Below are 18,971 nucleotides of genomic sequence, written 5' to 3' on the forward strand. Positions count from 1 at the left end.
AAAAATCTTCTACTTTGGCCTATGTGGAATGGTGTTCAGGCACCTTCGGTGCCTACTTGCCACTAATCCAACAAAATATTCCAAAACATTCTCTTAAACATTGTATTTCTTATTTAATTCAGGGTGGCTAGCAAAGGAGGACTACAGCGTGGGAAACAAGAACTGTTCTTGTTCATAGGCATGTATGTAGAAAATTTTTTGTGCAACACTTGCCTGCATATCTGAACACTTGCATGCTCAGACTCCCTCTGGAGTGTTCACAACACACAGTTCCGTTGCCAGAATTGCTCAGAGGTATGGCGTATTCAAACTAGCTGAGTTAATGGCCTCCTTGGCATAACTGGCAACCTCCTACAGATGCTGTGCACATCTAAATAATTAGTCACTGCCTCATCTAGCATTGAGTCAATCGCAGTTGAGAGAATTGTTTTGTTTCTTAAATTAATTCCCAAGCACACATACTAGAAATGAAAGAAAACCCATGTGAGCTGATTCTGCTTACCGCTGTCAGCGCCAACGTAGCTTTCAAACAAGCTTGCCAGGAGTTTGTTGGATGATTTTTGGAAAATACCTACTACAGTTTCATTAAGCGGGTCTTTGTTCTTCTCAAGCCACCCAATGATGTTATAGGGAACCTACAGCAAGGCATTGAAAACAAACCAGAGGTTGCAAATGTTCCCCTTCAGAGCAGCCTGTAGTTCTTTACGGTTTGGCTTGAAGCCAGTAAGCTTTTGTGAAGCGCTGCTCTCAGAGCAGTTCCAGCCACCCGGTTTTTCATCACTTCCCCTCCAATTCTCTACTTCCTAACTCCCAAATCTCTCTTCCTAATAATACCACCTGAATCCCGCAAACCCCTTCCAAACTATCTGGTCCCTACATCTTCTCATGGACTCCATGCAGTTGGCTGTAGAGATACCACGTCATCAGTGTCGCAGGACCCTACTAATAAGTGCTGAACTATAAAATAAACAAGTAATAATTTCACTTCACAGCAGCATGCTACACTGGAATAATCAATATTTTCTGACAGAAATTTAGTGATTAAAAATCTAACTTCTGGACTTTGCCACAGTTCTGTTTAGTGGGAAAATATGTTCCGCTATTCTACCCCCACAAGAGGATAGAAATTCTAATTTTCTTTGCTGAATCCATTAACAACTACAGATAAAAAGCATGATGGTCTTTATTTCTCTTAATACATACAAAATTAGCTTAATGTTCAATTATAATTTGAAATTAACAGCACTAGGTTGGTTCCAGCTGTGCTGTCCTGAGGCTTCATATCAGCTCTAGTTTGATAAAACATCTCCTGTGTCCCTTTCAAATTCTTTCTGCCCATATGGTCTGAAAACAGAGCTTTGAAACTGGGTGAGTTTTGGCTCCGGTATCACAGCACTGGATTGTATTCCCGTTCACCCCATCATCAGCAGACCCGTTAACTAAACCTTCGCAGTAGAATTTCCCTTGGTTACTTTGACACACTGGTCATAACGTGAGTAAAAAGTCTTGTCAAAGATTATTTTTTTTTTAATCATCCCTGGAGCTAGGCAGAAATTACTCAGTTCATTTGCACAGGGAACAAAGATGGAAAGTTAGATGCTGCTGGTGTTTAATCACTATTCTGAATCTGATTATAGGAAAAGTGATAAAGGCAAGACAAGGCATATTTTCAGCAAAAACACCTGAGCCTTCCTCAATTTGTTTCATTTTATTTGTGTATCCAAGAACCAGATGTCCTGGAATCTGATGGCATCTTACTGTGTGTTGCAATGCCTGTGCAGAGAGAGTAGACATCTGCTTTTACTCCTCACTGTCCCTTTCTTCCCCTCTTCATCCTTCCCACCCTCCCTTGTTGTGTGCTATGGGCCAAATCCCACCTGGAAGACCCCTAATACAAAGTCTACCTGCCAACAGAGGAACTTACTGCACCGGCGTAATGAAGAAGTTCAAAGTGAGCTTCATATTTCCTTTTCTTATCAGGCCGGGGCTTCTGTAAGTTAGGTGACTTGCCAAGATGATTGTCGTAGAGTTTGGCTTTGAATGTCATATCAGTAGCTTTCGGGAACATACATTCCTCTTCAAGGATAGAGAGAATTCCCAAGGGCTGTGGATTTAAGAAATGGTTGGAAAATGCTTAGGCTGCCTGCTTTCAGTAGCTGTGCAGCCTTTAAGTTTGTTTGATATGATGGAATTTTAAGCCTGCAAAATTTCTTCTCATCCTGAGGAGGAAGCCTTTGACTGTTCTGTTAAAATAGTAACCACACCTTTGACTATTCAGTGTGTTAATTCTACCTTAGGAGGCTTTATGATGACTTCCAGAAAGGGCTTGATTTACCTTTCAAGGCAGTTGCACCAACTAGCATTTTATTATTCATGACTCAGGAAAAGATGAACTAACTTCCCAGCACTGGACAGGTGGTTTGGGGGACTAGGATCATGCACAGATATCCTACCCCTGGAGAAGAAAGTGATCAAGTAGAAGAGCACTTAATCAGCCTTTCTACTCCAGTTATTCCAAATGTCCTGCTAATGCAAGACTCAAAATTTAATTTTTCCTCACAGATCAGCAGGGTTGGATGCCATGCCATAAGAGACAGCAGAAGGAGAGATACAGCAAGGGACAGCTGTGCCCACCAGGACCACATTATACTCACCAAGTAGAGAAATGGAAAGGCGTATCTCATGCTGGGGAAGCAGTGTGAGGGAAGCAATAGTTCCAGGGTAGGAAGAGCACAAAGGACTTTGCACATCAACATATAATGAAAGAAACAGGAGCCTCACAGGGGGAGGTACAGGGCATGTGACTGAAACATAGCATTTGCTCTGAAAAGCTGACAGGTAAGTTTGATGTTAAGCGTATGTGGAACAAAGTAAATGGAAGAACAGTAGGGACAGAGAAAGAAGAAAGTAGAAACCAAGGAAGATTGTACAGCCACATAAATTAACAGTTACAGCTTGTGGTTACTGTTGGCTCTGTAAGGCAAACTTACGGAGGTCAAGCCAAGTAGCCACAAATGCCACAAATACTGATTTTCCTCTGATTCTGTATTGTACGTAGAAAGGCAAGAAACCTGTCCTGCTGTTTATCCTCCTCTGTTCACTGGGACTTGAGGACATCTCCAAGGGAGCATCATGAATAAAACCAATTCAGTAAATACACCTTAGCACTCCTGTGCATACCTTCTCAATTAGATCAATGCAGGCCTGCAGGTCCATGCCAAAATCAATGAATACCCATTCAATGCCTTCCTTCTTATACTCTTCTTGCTCCAGGACAAACATGTGATGATTGAAAAACTGTTGCAGTTTCTCATTAGTGTAATTTATGCAGAGTTGCTCAAAGCTGTTAAACTACGGGAGACAAAAAAGAACATTTTCACTACAGTTAACTATGGTAGGGGCTTGATGGAACAGCAAGAAGGAAGCTGTTTACATCTAAAACCTTCTAAACAGTAACTGGCTGAGAAACTACTGAGCATAACACTGAAGTCAAAGGAGGGGGGAGCTCAGTAGCAGGCTGCTGGCTGCCTCATGTGCTGTCCTCCAGAGTATGAGGATGCCCAGATTTGTTCAGGTCCCTCAGGATGCACATGCCTTTCCTTCAGCAGCAATGCCACATCAGCCCTGTAAAGCAGAGCCAATGTGCTCTTTGCTCTGCTGTGTACAGAGAGCAACATGTAGCATTAAGCAATTATCTTCAGGAATGGATCCTGAGAAACAGAAGTTGTGACATGCTTTTCTCACATACACTTCTTGACAACGATGATAGAATCGCAGAACAGCCCAGTTGGGAAGGGACCTCGAAAGATCATCTAGTCCAACCTTTTGTGGGAGAGGGATCCTAGATGAGATTGTCTAGCACCCTGCCCAATCACATCTTGAAAACCTCCAGTGACGGGGACTCTAGCAAATACTTGGGGAGGTCATCCCAGTGAATGATTGTTCTCACTGTAAAAAATGTCTTTCTTATATCAAGGTGGAGATATATATCTTGAGATACAAAGAGGAAGAAATACCATATCCTATAAAAGATGCTTTCTCTCAAAGAGTGGGAAGAATACATTCTCCTAAAACAGCCCAAAGCATATGAGATGTTGTCTTTGCTAAAGGTTGCCACCCTCTTGTTCTCCAGGAACTATCAGCATGACCAGCTGTGCTAAATGCTGAGTGTTTTCTACATGTATTAATGGAATAACCTTGTAAAATCATATACACTATTTGCTTTACGGCTTTCTCAGCACTTTGCCTTCTGTTCATTTAGAAGAAGAAATGCCCACCCAAGAGCTATTGCTTGGTATCTTTTATGTCCTTCCACCAAGTCCTTGCACATTAATACTCACATCAAAGATTTCAAACCCGGCAATATCCAGGACTCCAATGAAGAACTGTCTTGGCAGCTTAGTGTCCAAGGTCTTGTTGATACGGACCACCAGCCATTTGAACATTCGATCGTACACTGCCTTAGATAAGGCTCCAACAGCATACAAAACCTAAAATACATGTTCCAAAATACCACTGTGTGGAACAAAAGGATTTCAGTGCAGTAGCCTATTTCCACCCCTACTTATGGTTTAAATGAAATTTCACAATGGTTCTTATAATCACAAGGCATACTTAATACAACACACAGCTGCTCCCATTATCTATGCTGACCTTTCTTCAAATTGCTGCTATGTATATATATGTATACTAACATATATATCAAGTGATAGTAAAGTACCTCTTGGGAAACTGCTAGACAGCAAGTTGCAAAGATTTTAATCCCTTACATTGCCATGGAAGTTAGGTGCCAGAAAGATCATGGGCCAGATGCTAGCCATGATGTCCAGAGCTACTGCCAGAATAGGGTATGTCTGTGCTCAAGTTGCTCATTGCCATTTGCTTCTAATTTTTGAGAGATGCTATGGCATAAGCAGGCCATAGGAAGTCTCTCAAAAGTCTCTTCTTTAGCCTATGCATGACTACACCGATAAGATGGACCTCTCTCCAGCAGTTTTCTAGTTTCTGAGCCTGTACCACAGCCTATCTTCAAACAACAATTTTCATTGTATCCAAAATGCTGCAGCATCTTCTACAATACTACTACAGCTGCAGCAAGTGCTGACTCAAGGACTTTTGTTTCATAAATTAAGAGAGATGTCTAAGTGAATATTGCCTTTAGCTGATTGAGGTCACAAAGAGCTTAAAATTACATGAATAATGAATAAGTGATGAGTGAATAAATAATCCATGGCTTCCATGTAACTATTCTCATCCAGAATAAGGTATCAATCCCCATATGGTTTTACTGCACCTGGCTTCCTTGAGTGGCTGCTACAAACGCATCAGAAAAACAAACCTATCAAAGGCAGTGCTGGCCACTATTCCTTTGTCAATCTCTTTACCAGTTTCCCACGCTGTTTGGGGATATAAAATGAGAACAGGTACTAGAGGTACGTGTTAATATTTCTAGCAGCTGTCTGTCTCTCTAAGATATTACAGATGAATCCTTAAGGCTTGCAGGATGGGCGTCCAAATACGCTGAAAGCTTCTCCTTACCTGTTCAACACTTTGACCTTTGGTCACATACTCGTTGCCAACTTTCACTCTAGGGTGCAATAAACCCTTAATCAAATCAGAGGAGTTGATTCCCATTAGGTAGGCAGCTTTGTCAGCACCTGGTCAAGAGAAACAAGGTTTCAACTGGCTTTGAACTCTTATATGGAAGCATGCCTAGCCAAGAAAAAGGTATTAAGTACACCCACTTCCAAAGAGAAACTGCGTAAAGACCTTGCTCTTTTAATGATTTGTGTTAGGTGTGCCTGTACTCTCCCTTGTGGTAGAGAAGGTCATCTAGCTACCTCAGACCCCAATTTCTGCAAGAATCACACTTGAGAAGCTCTTTGGCTATAGGGAAGAGAAACATAGACAGTTTCAGGTGCAAGAGGAACTAAAGAAGTAAGACCTGAAGATATGAAAGAGAAAGCTAAGGTAACAACTATTTACAACCATTTTGTTCAAATTATCACAAAAATGGAATTTCAGTGGGTTACTCTGACTATGTCTATTCACCTTCTGTTAAGTAAGATTACCCACCACTGAACAAGCCACTGCTGCAAATAAAGCACGGCACTCTTGGTTGAGCAGGAGCTACATTGTGCAAGACCAAAGCAAACAGGCTGCTTCTTCCTCACAGTGCATAATACGTGACAGTCTTTTGAAGGTAAGGACTAATGTTATGTGTTATTCTTACTTTCAGTGCCATCAGCCTCTGCCTGCTCTTCTCTGGGTCTTTGTTTGAATTTCATGTTCCCAAAGTGCATGATGGCACCTGTGAGCTTGTAGGAACCAGTCTTCTCATCTGGCACAAATCCCAAGATGTCCATGGCTTGCTGTGAAAGGGAAACATAGATATTTTGTCACTTCTCTCTTCAGAACCAATGGCATTTTGCTGCCCTGCAATCTACTTTTGCATGGCAGATACTACTAACCTGCCAAGGGGTGTTGTCTCACAAAGCAGACACTGGAACACCCTGAAGACCTAGTGTTTGGGGAGCAGAAGGAGAGCTCCCTTTATCTAGCATTGATATATCAAAACTATAAGAACATTGTGCCCATGAACATTACATGGAGCAAGGCCAGATGCAGAAGTGTGATAGTTTATTAGGCCTCGTGCTTCACAGTATGAATGCAGTTAAGACCCGTTTCTACTTTCACTTTAGTGCAATAGTTTCAGTGACAGAAGTTAGGCTCCTGACACCAATTTTCCTCCCCACATGCACCTAATCTATGAAGTAGTAAGTCAAATCAATACAGGCTTACATCCGTTGCCATCAATTCTTCTCCATCATCCAAGTTGTCCACAGTAACTACTCCTTGTGAGCAAAAGTGGTAGTCATATGGGTTGGTCGATACCAGTAGCATATCTGTAAAAGAAATTCCAAGGTAAAAACTGCCATCCTTTCAGGATATCTCCCAAAAAATGGAGATCAAAAGCTCAACTCTGATAATCATTTGTCTCTGCACAACTGCGTATAAAGTTGTATTTTGGGTTTTTTTACAACTGCAGGGCAGCAACCTACTTTCTAATTCTACTATTCCAGTCTGAAGATCAAGATTTAGAGAAAACATGAGTAAGAAGAATATGGGAATACTGCATACACATCCATTAAACATGTTTTGCAGTATACCGAGTTCATAATTTCCCATATAGCCCTACTTCCTGCCTTGCAAGCCTGTAGGGGTTAAAATCCCACACAAGTACAGAGGAGAAAAAGATTTTGGTATGATCCAAGACAAGGACAATGGGCATCATTCTTCTCTTTTATAATAGACTAACAAAATAATGACTTCCAGGACTCTTTGGAGAAGATGCTTGGCTCTTGATAAACAAAAGTCTAAATATGGCACTGTCTGTCTCTCCTCTTTCTTTTCCTTTCACATTAAAACCCAAAAATGTAGAGTTGTTTTCTAGAAATCTAGCGGGCTCCAAAACTACAGGGAGACTCCTGCTACCCTAAAGCAACAGAAAGTTTCACTCACATTCAGCAGACCAAGGTTTCGTCTAGATTTCAATCTTTTATATACATATACACACACCTACACGTCTAAATATGTATGTATGTAAATATATACATGTCTATCAATATATGTGTATATAACATTCTCTGTAAGTCACTGTAGTCACTATGTTATGCATTCATTTATCTACATTTATATTTTTCTGTATCTATACTTATCTATATTTAGATATATACGTATTTATATACAAACACATACATTTCTTGTCTACAAAACAAAGTCCCTATTGGTTTCAGCCTCTTCAAGAGCCTGCAGACATGATCCTGCTGGCCAGAAAGGTGTGTGCTGTTGTAGAGTATACAGACAGATGGTTTACGGAAAAGTGCGTGTTTTCCCAGCACAGGGATTCACACAGGAATCTCAGTGCAATGCTTCCTTGAAATCTTTCCCATAATCGTCATTAATTAGGCCACATGAAAGCTAAGAGGGTTAGGGACTTGACCACGCACTGTCAGGATTATGACATTATATTATACACTTCAAAACGGATTATGATTGCTATGGCTTAGTAGGAGTTTAGTGGAGCAATAAAGTGACTCTTCAATGGATTTTTAAAAATGTGTTCCTTCAGAGCACAAATCAAAGTCAACAAGCCACATCACTTAAATAACCGGTGAAGGTTTTATTCAAAGCATTAGGCGATGGGAGCAGAGAGATCTCATCTGCTCTCTGCTCTTCTCCAGCAGGTCTACAGGACCGCGCTCAGCCAGAAGGAGCTTGAAAGGGGTAATCGCCACATAATCTGCAGCAGGCAGCTTTGCATATTCTCTCTCGCTGCGCCGCATGCTAGGATGCCAGTTTTGGCACTTGGGGCAGAAAGAGGAAATCAGGTCTTCTTCATGGACCTACACGCAGATCCCCTCATACGTGAAAATCTGCATAATTAAAGTTTTATCATCACAAATGCTTTGGGAGGCGTAGCATTTTCCAGATGTTTCAAGACCTTGGATTACACAAATTCAGTGTGATGTTTTTTGCCTTTATAATGCTACGGTTTAGAAGTCCTGTCTGAATCTCATTACCTTTAGACTAATCTGTAATACCACTTCACCTTACAGGGTTCCTGCATCAGTATATCACAGAAAAATGGACTCTGTTGCTGCCATTTCAATGGTATCTTTAAAAGAGTGTATTTGACAGTGGAATGCCAGTTTCATCAAGTGGAAACGTAAGGGCCTTTCTGCACATGGGTTTGCCCCGTCCCCTCCTCAGCCACTGTCTATTCAGCTGAAGGTTGGTTCTTAAAAGCTGTAGATCCACGTATCGCTTACCCAGTAACTCTGGTTTCTTTCCTGACAGGATTTGGTAGAAGATGTGATAGTCTCTTTCGCCCGGTTGCTGGAAAATCACTCGGGATTTCTCCAATAAATCTAGTCGCACAAAGGAAAATTCGGTGAGAAAGGTTCTCCCAGCTTCCAGATGAGCAATTGTATTTTTTAAAAGGAGAGAGTTTTCTGCTTACAAATCTCAATATCAGCAGATGACAGCTTGCCTGTGGTTCCAAAATGGATTCGGATAAATTTACCCTAATTCACACAGAAGAATATTCTAATTAGTGCATATAGTACACACAGAAGGAAACAAAGGATGCTGCTTGAAGGCAGCCATTTGGCCCAAAGAATCAGTTTATGCTCGCTCCCTAACTTTGCACAGGCCGATTTTCAATGAGAAATATTAAACAATGATCTTACACTTTTCCAAGACTAAATCTATACATACAGCTATGTAATCAGCTTGTGGGAAAAGGATTACAGTATACTTATCTGCCAGGCTAAGATACGGGAATGCATGTAGCTTCCAGTTTCATGATGCAGGTTTACTGTAACACAGGACTCGGAGCAATAAGCCTGGGCATGAGACACACAGGCTCCTTTTTTGATTCCTCCTCATTTGCAGCCCTAACTAACTTGATATGCAACTACTTATGTCAGGAGGGTGCTGTGGTTTTACACTGCTTTGCCCATTAAATTTGCATATTCATCCTTCCAAATTTCATAAAAATTGAGTAGTTTTCATTTAATTTATCATATTCAAACACATCAACATTTTAAAATAATTAATTTCCATTCCAGCTGACAAACTCCTTACACAATTGTGTCGCTTTCCACAGATGCTTTCCACCTCTGACCCTCTCCACCCCTTCCGATTTCATTTTTAACTGGATTTGTTAGGGAAGCACGGGCTATAAGCTCAGGCTGCCATCCTCGTGCCATTCCTTTTGGACCGTTTAAAGAATTATTCAGGGATCATTCTTTGTTTCTTTTTATCTTTAATCCTTCCTGTAGTTTTTCCTGGTTAGATGCTACTTCATTATTCTTCCACCATGTGGAAATCCAACCATTTTAGTGGACAAAATGAGAATCAACTTATGAAGGGGTTATTACAAAGATGTTATTAACTGGCCATGGTTGAAGAGGACATCATTACGTTATGTTACAGACTTACAAAACGTGAAGAGTTGTCATTTCTCAGGGTTTTGGCATTTCCAAAAGCTTCTAGGGCTGGGTTTGCTTGAATGATTTGATCCTCCAAGGTTCCCTAGAAATCAAGGTTTCTATTTTATATATTAAATATACTATTAAGAAATAGTATATTCAATATAAAAATATATCACAAATATATATAATATACATAATAAATATAATATATAAAATATACTATATTCATATATAAATATATTTTTATATATAGATATACTATGAATATAGTATTGAGAAACCTACAAGCCACAAACTCAGCTTTCAATTGCAACTCAGCCACGCTTTCACTTACAGAGAGAAGCCTCCATAGCAAAGTGATTTAGCTCCACTCCAGGGGTGGCACGGTGCGAATGCCATAACAGCAAGATCGTCAGTCGATTATGAGTGCTTAAAAGGCCTCAAACATTCTGCTGCTCTCTACTGTTTCGCTTTGTAGGTTTGATATTTTATGCCATTTGCATGTGAAAGAAATCACCATATCTTCCCATGTACTGTGAAGCACGTGGGAACATCCAAGTGGACGTGTGTAGGAGGGGGCTATTGAAGACAGCAGCAAGCACTAAAATGCGTTAGATTTGAAAGCACTTAGAGCTTGTAATATTTGGGATTTTTGGAGATGAGAAAAACATTAACTGTCACTTGCACAAACTTAGTTTGCTGGAGCAAACTGCTTTAACTGCCTGGGCTCCAGGGATCCTTCAGTGGGGGAGCCACTCAAAGTGAAATGCTGAGGTTCGTGAGACAGACTGAGAGAGCCCAGTACCATTTTCACATGGAAAAGATAAAATAGCAAAGCTGATGACTTACCCCAGTTTTGGTAGCTGGTTGCTGTCAGAAGAGGAACACAATGGAGAGGGGAAAAAAAAAAAAAGAGATAATGTAAGTACTACCACGAAGGGCATCACAAAAGGTAAAGGTTAGCCAGGTTAGATGTCTAGTTGGCACCAACACACCAGCAGGGCTTTTTGAAGCCTTCCTTCAAAAACACCGTTACTTTGTCTTCGCTATACATCACAAACAGCCACACGCTGTTCCCACCCAGCTTGTTGTTTTAACCCCCGCTCCGAACGTCTGCCTAGTTTTGCTCTGGAGATGTTCCACAATCAACCTAAAGGCTAACTAACTGGGCAGAGGAAAGAGACTGGTGCCAGGTGGTAAGAATAACAGGATGTAAATGCAAACAGACAAGTTTTAGACAATTAGGTCATGCTGCACCTAAACTCTTCGGATTATTGGGAAAAAAAAGGGATGATGATAACGAAGATAAAGTGCAACCTGATCTGATAAATTACACGGAATATCTTCCAGCTGCAATATCTGTTATTTGCAGAGTTGTTGCACGAGCACACCAGGTTTCAGATGCTTCAGTTATGAGCACCGACCTCATTGCACGCAGAAAACTGGCTCTGGACCACTCAAGTGTTTGCTGAGAGAGCCTTGCAGGCCTCAGATGAATGTGGGTTAGATTTTGGTGAGGTGAGTTATGCACACAGAATCCAAACCTGGCTGAAATTTTGGCCTTGTAAATACAGTTCATAGGAATCAATTAATTCACCACAAAAGAGCGTTGAGCCTTCAAGTGCAATGAAGCTCATAGTGAATAATCTCATAGCAACGCAAGATAAAAAGCAGCATGAATACAGTATTCACTGTAACCTTGGAGAGCACTTATAAGTTGAACAGCACTTATGCAAAGAGAAATACAGAACAGCTGATTGAAAGAAATCTTTTACCAAAACATTCCTTTTTTGTGGACAAAAAAGCTTTCAACAAAACAGACATTTTGATGAGAAATTATAAACCTAGTCCTTTTGAAGACTATTTTCCATGTGGGGGGGAAAAAAAAAAAAAAATCAATCTTTACAGTCACCTCATGTTTTGACCAGCTTTAACGTGATCAGAAGCATATATAACACACATGAAAACAAAAACTACTAGAAAAAGGTAGCAGCAACAAGCCACTGTTCAGAAACAGGAGTGGTTTTGCTGCTCCATCTGGAGCGTGGCAAGTTCAGGTGAGCATTGCCTTTCCACCTTCAGAACAGCATGCTCCCAGTAATGCCATATAGAAGCATCAATGTCTTTTCCCAATGGTTTCTTTTCTTAACCATGCCTGTTGAGGTCTAGCAGATGATCGAGCTTTCAGGATGCAGACTTGTGAGGTTTAGTTGTACACAACAGAAAATCCTTGTGAGTCTGAAGTGAAACAGCCGCCAGCAGACTTACGTTCTTTTTGCCAGGTTCACCCAGGGCTGCCACTGTGGCAAAGTACTGGATGACGCGTTTCGTGTTGACAGTCTTGCCAGCACCGGATTCTCCGCTAAAGGAAGGAGGAAGATAACATAGGCATTGCCCAAACAGCTGTAACTCATCCTTTCACCCTCCCATTCCGCCAGCTTTTCCCCCGCACACAGACTGTTCTCAAAATCTCTGACTCTGGTTTCTGCAACCTGTTCTTCGGCCATTTCAGTGGAAATAACATTAAATTGACTGAATGAAGAGGTGAATGCCTACTATAGCAGCAACTAATTCTTTATGTGACTAGGCTCAGAAATCTAGTACAAACCCATGCTACACTGAGCTTCCTTTAAGGACGCGAAGTTTTATTACAAACACCCAGACTGAGGATCTGAGGTATATCTATGTACAGCTAATGTATAGAAAATGTACAGAAAAGCTGCAGTAATTTGCCGTCATTATCCAGGAACACATGTGAACTGTGTAGAGAGACACCCAACTCTCCATCTTTCATGCTTGCCAGTAAATGACGTGCCTCTGCTTTTCTGCCTTGGTCATCTCCCTCCCTTTAGATGTGTCTATACAACATTCTTAAATATAATTTGCAGCAAGAGCAACGATATTGAAAAGAAGGAGTCTTCCGTGTCTGAAGAGGGCAGCCACAGCAAGGCTAACCCTGGAAGAAGCTTCTTTAACTGCCTGCTGAGTTGTTTTCATGCCTACTTGGAATGGATACCATATAGGGATCAGAAATGGGCCAGCCTTCATCAAACCCTTAGCTCCTCCTTTCCCATGGGGCTGAAGACAGCCATCAGATGGCCAAATTGCCAGTTACTTGGCTTAGATCAAGTTCCAGGCAATTTAAGCTGAGCTTTCAAGGGTCAACTTGTATTTCAGTAGTATTTTTTTCTTCTAGGTTATTCACAGCAACAGAGTCTCAAATCAGTCAAAAAAGAAGCACTTACGTGATCAGCATAGACTGATTCTCCCGATCTGTGGCGGAGGGGGGAAAAAAAAGGGATAAACTTAATAGGCTGTACAAATTTCTTGTTATAATTGCAAATGAGTACCAACTATTCCAGAATCAGTCCTGCAAGGACAGGAGAGAATCACATGAAGCAAAGATGGAAAGAACGGAAAGATAAAAGCTAGTATCACCTAGTCCCACCTCCGGCAGTGCAAGTTCTATCCCTGCCCTGAGTCCTCCTGTTGTGTTTTGTTCAAGTAGGTGTTAAAGACCTGTCAGTCTTGCAGGTTCCCCTTGTGTCTGGGAAACTATAATAAAGAAAGTAATTTCCCATTATTAAAACGTTTCTTTTCTTACTCCTGAGTACCTCTTTGCTCACATCTGACCCTTCTGCTCCTGCAGTACTAGACTAACCCAAGTAATTTTGCTGTTTGTTCACAGGTGGTTCCTTACTACGCATACGTACTCTTCTTCTGTTGGCCATGCTGCTGGAATGGAGTTTTATACTGTCCCTGCTATTAATGGCCTGACCAGAAATAACCATTTATTAGAACACTTTGCAACCTTAATAAATTATTAACCAAGTTCAGCAAATGCTAAATCATAGCAGCTTCCCAAGCCATCGAGCCTAAATTTCTCCTTTCTTTTTTAACTCGTCATCACGACAGGCTGCATACTGGGCAGCCTGGCCATATTTCACCCTTCTCTGATAAAAGAGCATCTCTGTGCAGCTCCTCACCCCCACCCAGTGCTTTCTGCCCCCTCGCAGCTGTGGCACTTCCCATTTTATCAAAAGCAGGTGACAGCAGCATGTGTTCCCTCCAAGTCTCTTTGGGATTTACCGGGCTGCCTCACAGGAGCTGATGTGAGCACATCACTGCTGCCCTCTGCTGATAAACTCTTTTTTTTCCCAGTAACTTGAGGGTCCGGGCGAGAAAATTTCACAGGAAAATCTGGAGTTTGTGGCTGCAGGGATGGTGCCCATTCCCACGGCAGGCAGTGCAGACCTGACCCGACGCATGAACATCGTTCCTGCGAGCAATGTGCACATGGCACCCTAGATAGCTGTCCTTCAGTAATCTTTGAATGCATACATCTTATAAGTGTTAGAGTACCGAGCATAAACTGACAGTGAGTTTCTTTTTGAGGCTGGGAAAATACTTACAGACCTTTGGGGCATGGCCCTGTTTCTGTTATAAACTGATGGATTTCCCTCAGTTCAGAGAGCTACATTTGTGCACCTTATAGGTAATTCATATACAGAGCTTACTCTTACCAGAAGTACCACAGGGACAGTCAGGGGAGTTAAAAAAAAAAATAAAATAAAAATAAAAATTGATGCAGACTGCCAAGCCCCTGTTGCTTGTAGAGTATTTGCACATTTGTTGCACACTGCAAAAAGTAGCGCAAACTTCCATCCGGCACCAGTCACGTCAGCTAAATAAAGCAAAAGCAAATCTGAAAGCAGACAGCGCCACTTACTACGCAGCATGTCATGGTACGCGTTATCAGCGATGGAGAAGATGTGGGGAGGAGCCTCTGAGCGCCTCTTGCCTTTGTATGCAGCAACCACCTCCGACTTGTAGACGGGCAACCACTTGTAGGGATTTATAGTCACACAGAATAAGCCTGAATAGGTCTAGAGAGGAACACAAAACAAGAGTGAAAAAAATATGAAAAAAAAAAATCTTTATTAACCAAGCAGGAACTGGTGTTGCCAGCTTCTGATTTGAGTTTGAATTCTTACTTGGATTTCAGCCTTTGATCTGAATTTCCAAAGCTACTGGTCTGCTAAACAACTTCCTATTGGCAGTCGATAATAAAACTACAGATATCAAACAGTTTTCCAAAGGGCAAAAAGTATTTTCAAGATGACAACCAGAAACAGTCCCCTCAGCAGAACAAAGGAGCAACAAATAGACCTACATATGATCTTCTGCCTTTCTACCCAGCAAGACTTGTTTCTTCTAGAAAGCAGTCCTTACAAAGGAAAGAAAAGTTATAGCTTTCCCATTCAGACTCCATTCTTCGGAGGAGAACCCTGGGAGAAACAATCTCCCGTTATTGATGTGAGCACCTTGGTGCAATTTCTGGTGGGTGTTCAAAGAGAAAACGACTTCATTGCGTTATTCCCCAAAGCTGCGGAGCTTTTTCCAGCTTTTGGAGAAACGCAGTTGGCAAAAATCTGGCTTTGTAGTAGCTCTTTCGGCTACCTACATCAGTTGGCTGGGGCCTGGTGGTTCTGAGGAGGAATGAGTTTCCAGCCATAACCCTGGGGAATCGGTGTTAGCTGGTAACTTTTTCAGGTACTTAGTCCAGGTTGAAGCAGAAATCTTCAGAGGAACCCAGCACTTTGTGCACATAGTGCTTGTGCCCACTAGATCAATGAGCTCATTTACATTCTAAAAGTTTCGGGTGAAATCCAGGTGCCTTCCCCTAAAAATGGCATTAGGACCTGCTCCAGAATGGCCTTGGCATGAATCCTCGGTCCTATTTCTACGAGTACAAAACACTCCAACCAGTAAATGGATTAAGCAAGATGACAAATTTAATTTCCTACCTATACTGATCTGCAAGCAAACCTATGCTTTATGCCATTCATGTCCATACAGGGGTTATTAGAGAAATGCAGAAAATATTGAAAAATTAGAATTTAAATGGGAAAAAGTTGGATTTGCTCCTCTGACAAACACCAAGAAAACAGAATAGGGAGTGGCTAGAAAATCTATAGATTCCCCTGACTGATTTCAGGCACAATTGAATGCAGCAAACTGAGAGCAAAAGTTTGGCCTTATAAAATTGCACGCTCATGAAGCTTGTTCTGGTGTTGACAGAAATTATGTTAATGATGTCATAGGGAAGATACAAAGCAAGGGAAAAGGCCACAGTGAAACATGACAGATGTCAGCGCTGAAAATGAAGGAAATAAAATTGCTGAACTAAAGATAGAAAGGCTCATACTTAAAAGAAGTTATATGTGTGCTCTAAGCTTGAGGCATTGTTTCTTAACAAGGAAATCTCCATGGCTAGTATTGACATGGATTAGTATTATTAATGGATTAATATCAGGAGAGGAAAATTAATTGACATGGATTAATATTAGGAGAGGAAAAATAAACTAGGTCTCCCTAACACCTTGATTGCTGAAAATATGTCCCATGACACCCCTTTCCTAGGCAAGCGAGCAAAACCGAAGAACTAGACACCACCTTATTCATTCAGTTTTGTTTGTCCAAGCAACTGGTTTCCTGAAAAGATGGGCAGGACCCTTGGTTTTGTGACATATCAAAGTTGTCAACTGAATAGCAACATTCAAACATCACAGCACTGGAAATGGAGATTTCTAAATATACAGAGTAATGACCCTTACATAGATCATCCAGTTGCTGTAGCGCTTTCTCAGATTGTACAACACAGACGCCTCGTTCAGATGGGTCAGCATAGCCATGTCCTCGATCATGTCAAATTTGGGAGGGTTCATTGACTGCACGTCATCTTCTTTTATAGTCATGGTCTGCAAAGACAGGTAAGTACAGCACCACTGGAAAACACTGGGATTTTCTGTTGCTTCCCACACCTTATAGGAGAACATTTTTTTTCCTCCCCTGTGGAGGGAAGTCCTTCAGCTCAAACCCAGCCTATGTACATAGCATCGTTTGTTTTCACAGACATGAGAAGAAGGGGGAAGGACAAGATGATCAAAGTAAGGAGCATGGTGGTATGGCTGCGAAAGGAGCCACGGGATTTAGCTGCAGCACAGGGTTTTGCCTCTGGGGCCCAAACCAGAACTGACTGCTGTGCCATGGCTGGACTTCTCTTACACGCCACCACATTGCCAGTTTTCCTTTGGTGGTTTTTCATGGGGCTTCCCATTCACAGCCCATTTCACGGACCAAGCACCTGAGCTTAATCCGGGCTGGGTACTTTCTGGAGCTTTCTGCTCCAGCGTTGTTAGTCACAGGTCATCCAAAACCCCGTTTCATACCCTTCCATCTGTCGTCTGCACAGTCACTTTGCCACCGCTGGTTTCTGTAATTTCAGCTTCAACGTAAGCTTTCTTTTCATCAGGAACCCAACATTTCTTCTTCCCTGTGAAATTAAGGAGACCGAGGGTTCACAACCTTGCGTCAAACTACACCGTGCCTAGCTAAGGGAGATTGCTGGGTTGCTTTTTCCGTACAAGCGACACAAAACCTCTGTGACCGCAGCAGATCGGCAGTGCTGGGGAGCTGCCTGCCAAAGCAGAAGGCATAGGGCTCCCAAATGTTGTCTCCCCTTTGAAACTAACCACTTGGCTTCCTCTAGATCCTTCCAGCACAAGGTGTCAAAATATTTCACAGATGCTGGCTAAGCCTCAGCCACCACGGGAAACCCATAATCATTATCACCAGTGTGCAGATGGAGGAACTGAGATCCAAGCCCATATTAAGGTGTTTTCTAAAAAGTCACACAGAAAATTGTGATCTGAGTGAGGAATTCAGCCCATGTTATTTGCCTGCCAGGTATCAGATTTAACCTTATTCCTGCACATTCTTCTGAGGTTTGTCTTGAAAAACAGAAATATTAATAACTCGCGTTGAGTTATGTGTGTGGCTTTTTAGAGTTTGGAGTAGTTGCACTGGACTTCAAGTCTTTAGTTACAGCAACTATTCTGAACAGCGAAAATGCTGTGGTTATTGGTGTATTTATACTTACTACGACACCTCAGGGCTCATATAAATCCATTTAATGAAAAACAAATTATGGGAAACTAAAAGCTAACATCACAATGTCATACAGCCTGCAAATCGAACAGAGGTACAGGTACAATATAACAAGACATCTCGTCAGGCGCAGAATCTCTCTCACTGCAGGAACATCAGTGTGTGGTGTTTTTCTTTCAAACGGACAAAGCAGCGATCCCCCCTTTAGCAAAATAGTACAGCGACGCCTTGCTTTTAAGTCCAGTTAATTACTTAGTTATCATAAATTGGTAGATTATTTCTAGTTAGTATTACCTGGGATTTTTTTAGTAGCTTTGCAGAATAAGGAAACCAGAACTTGGTTGAACCAGCTACCACAAATAGCAGCAGCAGCCGCGGAGGCTTTGCATCCTGCTTTGCTCTGCATTCCCACAGCCACACTGGGATATAACCTCATCCCTCTTAACCGGCTGCTGGCAGCAGAAGGGGTACTGCAACTCACCATCAAAGGCGACGGTCTGCGCCATCATCAGCTCCTTCTCGCTCTTTCGGAGGAAGGGAGCAGCCTCCCCGAATTCTGACATGTCCATCATCTTGGCAAGGGTTCAGTGTGGCACAGCTCAAAGAGGAAAAAGAAAGGGACCTGGTCTATGAAAGAAAGGGAAGGGGGAAAATTTGTTTCATGTAGGATCTGAGGCAGTACAAAGCGCTCAGCACAGTGTGGCAGGTGGCTGATCAAAGCGATGATTAACTTGAAACGCAAATACCTAACACAGATTTGGGGCTATACTGCACCTTTAGTTAAACCCTTCCCTGGCTCAGCTTATTTAACGCCAGCCAGAGCCTGTGTGGTTCAAAACCTCGGCATGGGTCACAGTTATCTCCACAGGAGAATTTAATCCCTTCTTTGTGGCGCGAATGGTGCTGAAGAGCAGGAGATAAAGCAGACCACTTGAAGCTGTGATTTCAAAAACCAGTTAGCAGGGGAGCCTTTCAGACTTGCCTGGAGCAGACCCTGCGGCTCTCCCGCACGTCTCCCTGGGG

At 42.0% G+C, this 18,971-nt stretch overlaps 1 protein-coding gene across 2 annotated transcripts in view; it reads right to left on the minus strand.

Annotated features, from left to right (window-relative positions):
- MYH15 (myosin heavy chain 15) overlaps positions 1-18,520 on the minus strand; it is a gene marked incomplete at its 5' end in the record, with an annotated part of 44,635 nt that extends 26,115 nt beyond the window's left edge. The window contains 17 exons of one of the 2 annotated variants that reach the window (XM_082013966.1): positions 503-635; positions 1,925-2,104; positions 3,181-3,351; positions 4,341-4,490; positions 5,539-5,657; positions 6,233-6,371; positions 6,802-6,905; positions 8,832-8,930; positions 9,023-9,086; positions 10,006-10,098; positions 10,848-10,865; positions 12,267-12,360; positions 13,244-13,271; positions 14,728-14,884; positions 16,616-16,759; positions 17,231-17,334; positions 18,430-18,520. In XM_082013966.1, the coding sequence (XP_081870092.1) occupies positions 503-635; positions 1,925-2,104; positions 3,181-3,351; positions 4,341-4,490; positions 5,539-5,657; positions 6,233-6,371; positions 6,802-6,905; positions 8,832-8,930; positions 9,023-9,086; positions 10,006-10,098; positions 10,848-10,865; positions 12,267-12,360; positions 13,244-13,271; positions 14,728-14,884; positions 16,616-16,759; positions 17,231-17,334; positions 18,430-18,520 (1,888 nt within the window). Of the gene's footprint in view, positions 1-502; positions 636-1,924; positions 2,105-3,180; positions 3,352-4,340; positions 4,491-5,538; positions 5,658-6,232; positions 6,372-6,801; positions 6,906-8,831; positions 8,931-9,022; positions 9,087-10,005; positions 10,099-10,847; positions 10,869-12,266; positions 12,361-13,243; positions 13,272-14,727; positions 14,885-16,615; positions 16,760-17,230; positions 17,335-18,429 lie in introns of both variants that reach the window. The other variant, XM_082013965.1, reaches the window with a different exon arrangement.
- Positions 18,521-18,971: the final 451 nt, after the last annotated feature.

This window comes from Phaethon aethereus, assembly GCF_964289735.1.
Source record: "Phaethon aethereus genome assembly, chromosome: 1".
In the NCBI taxonomy this organism is placed as follows: domain Eukaryota; kingdom Metazoa; phylum Chordata; class Aves; order Phaethontiformes; family Phaethontidae; genus Phaethon; species Phaethon aethereus.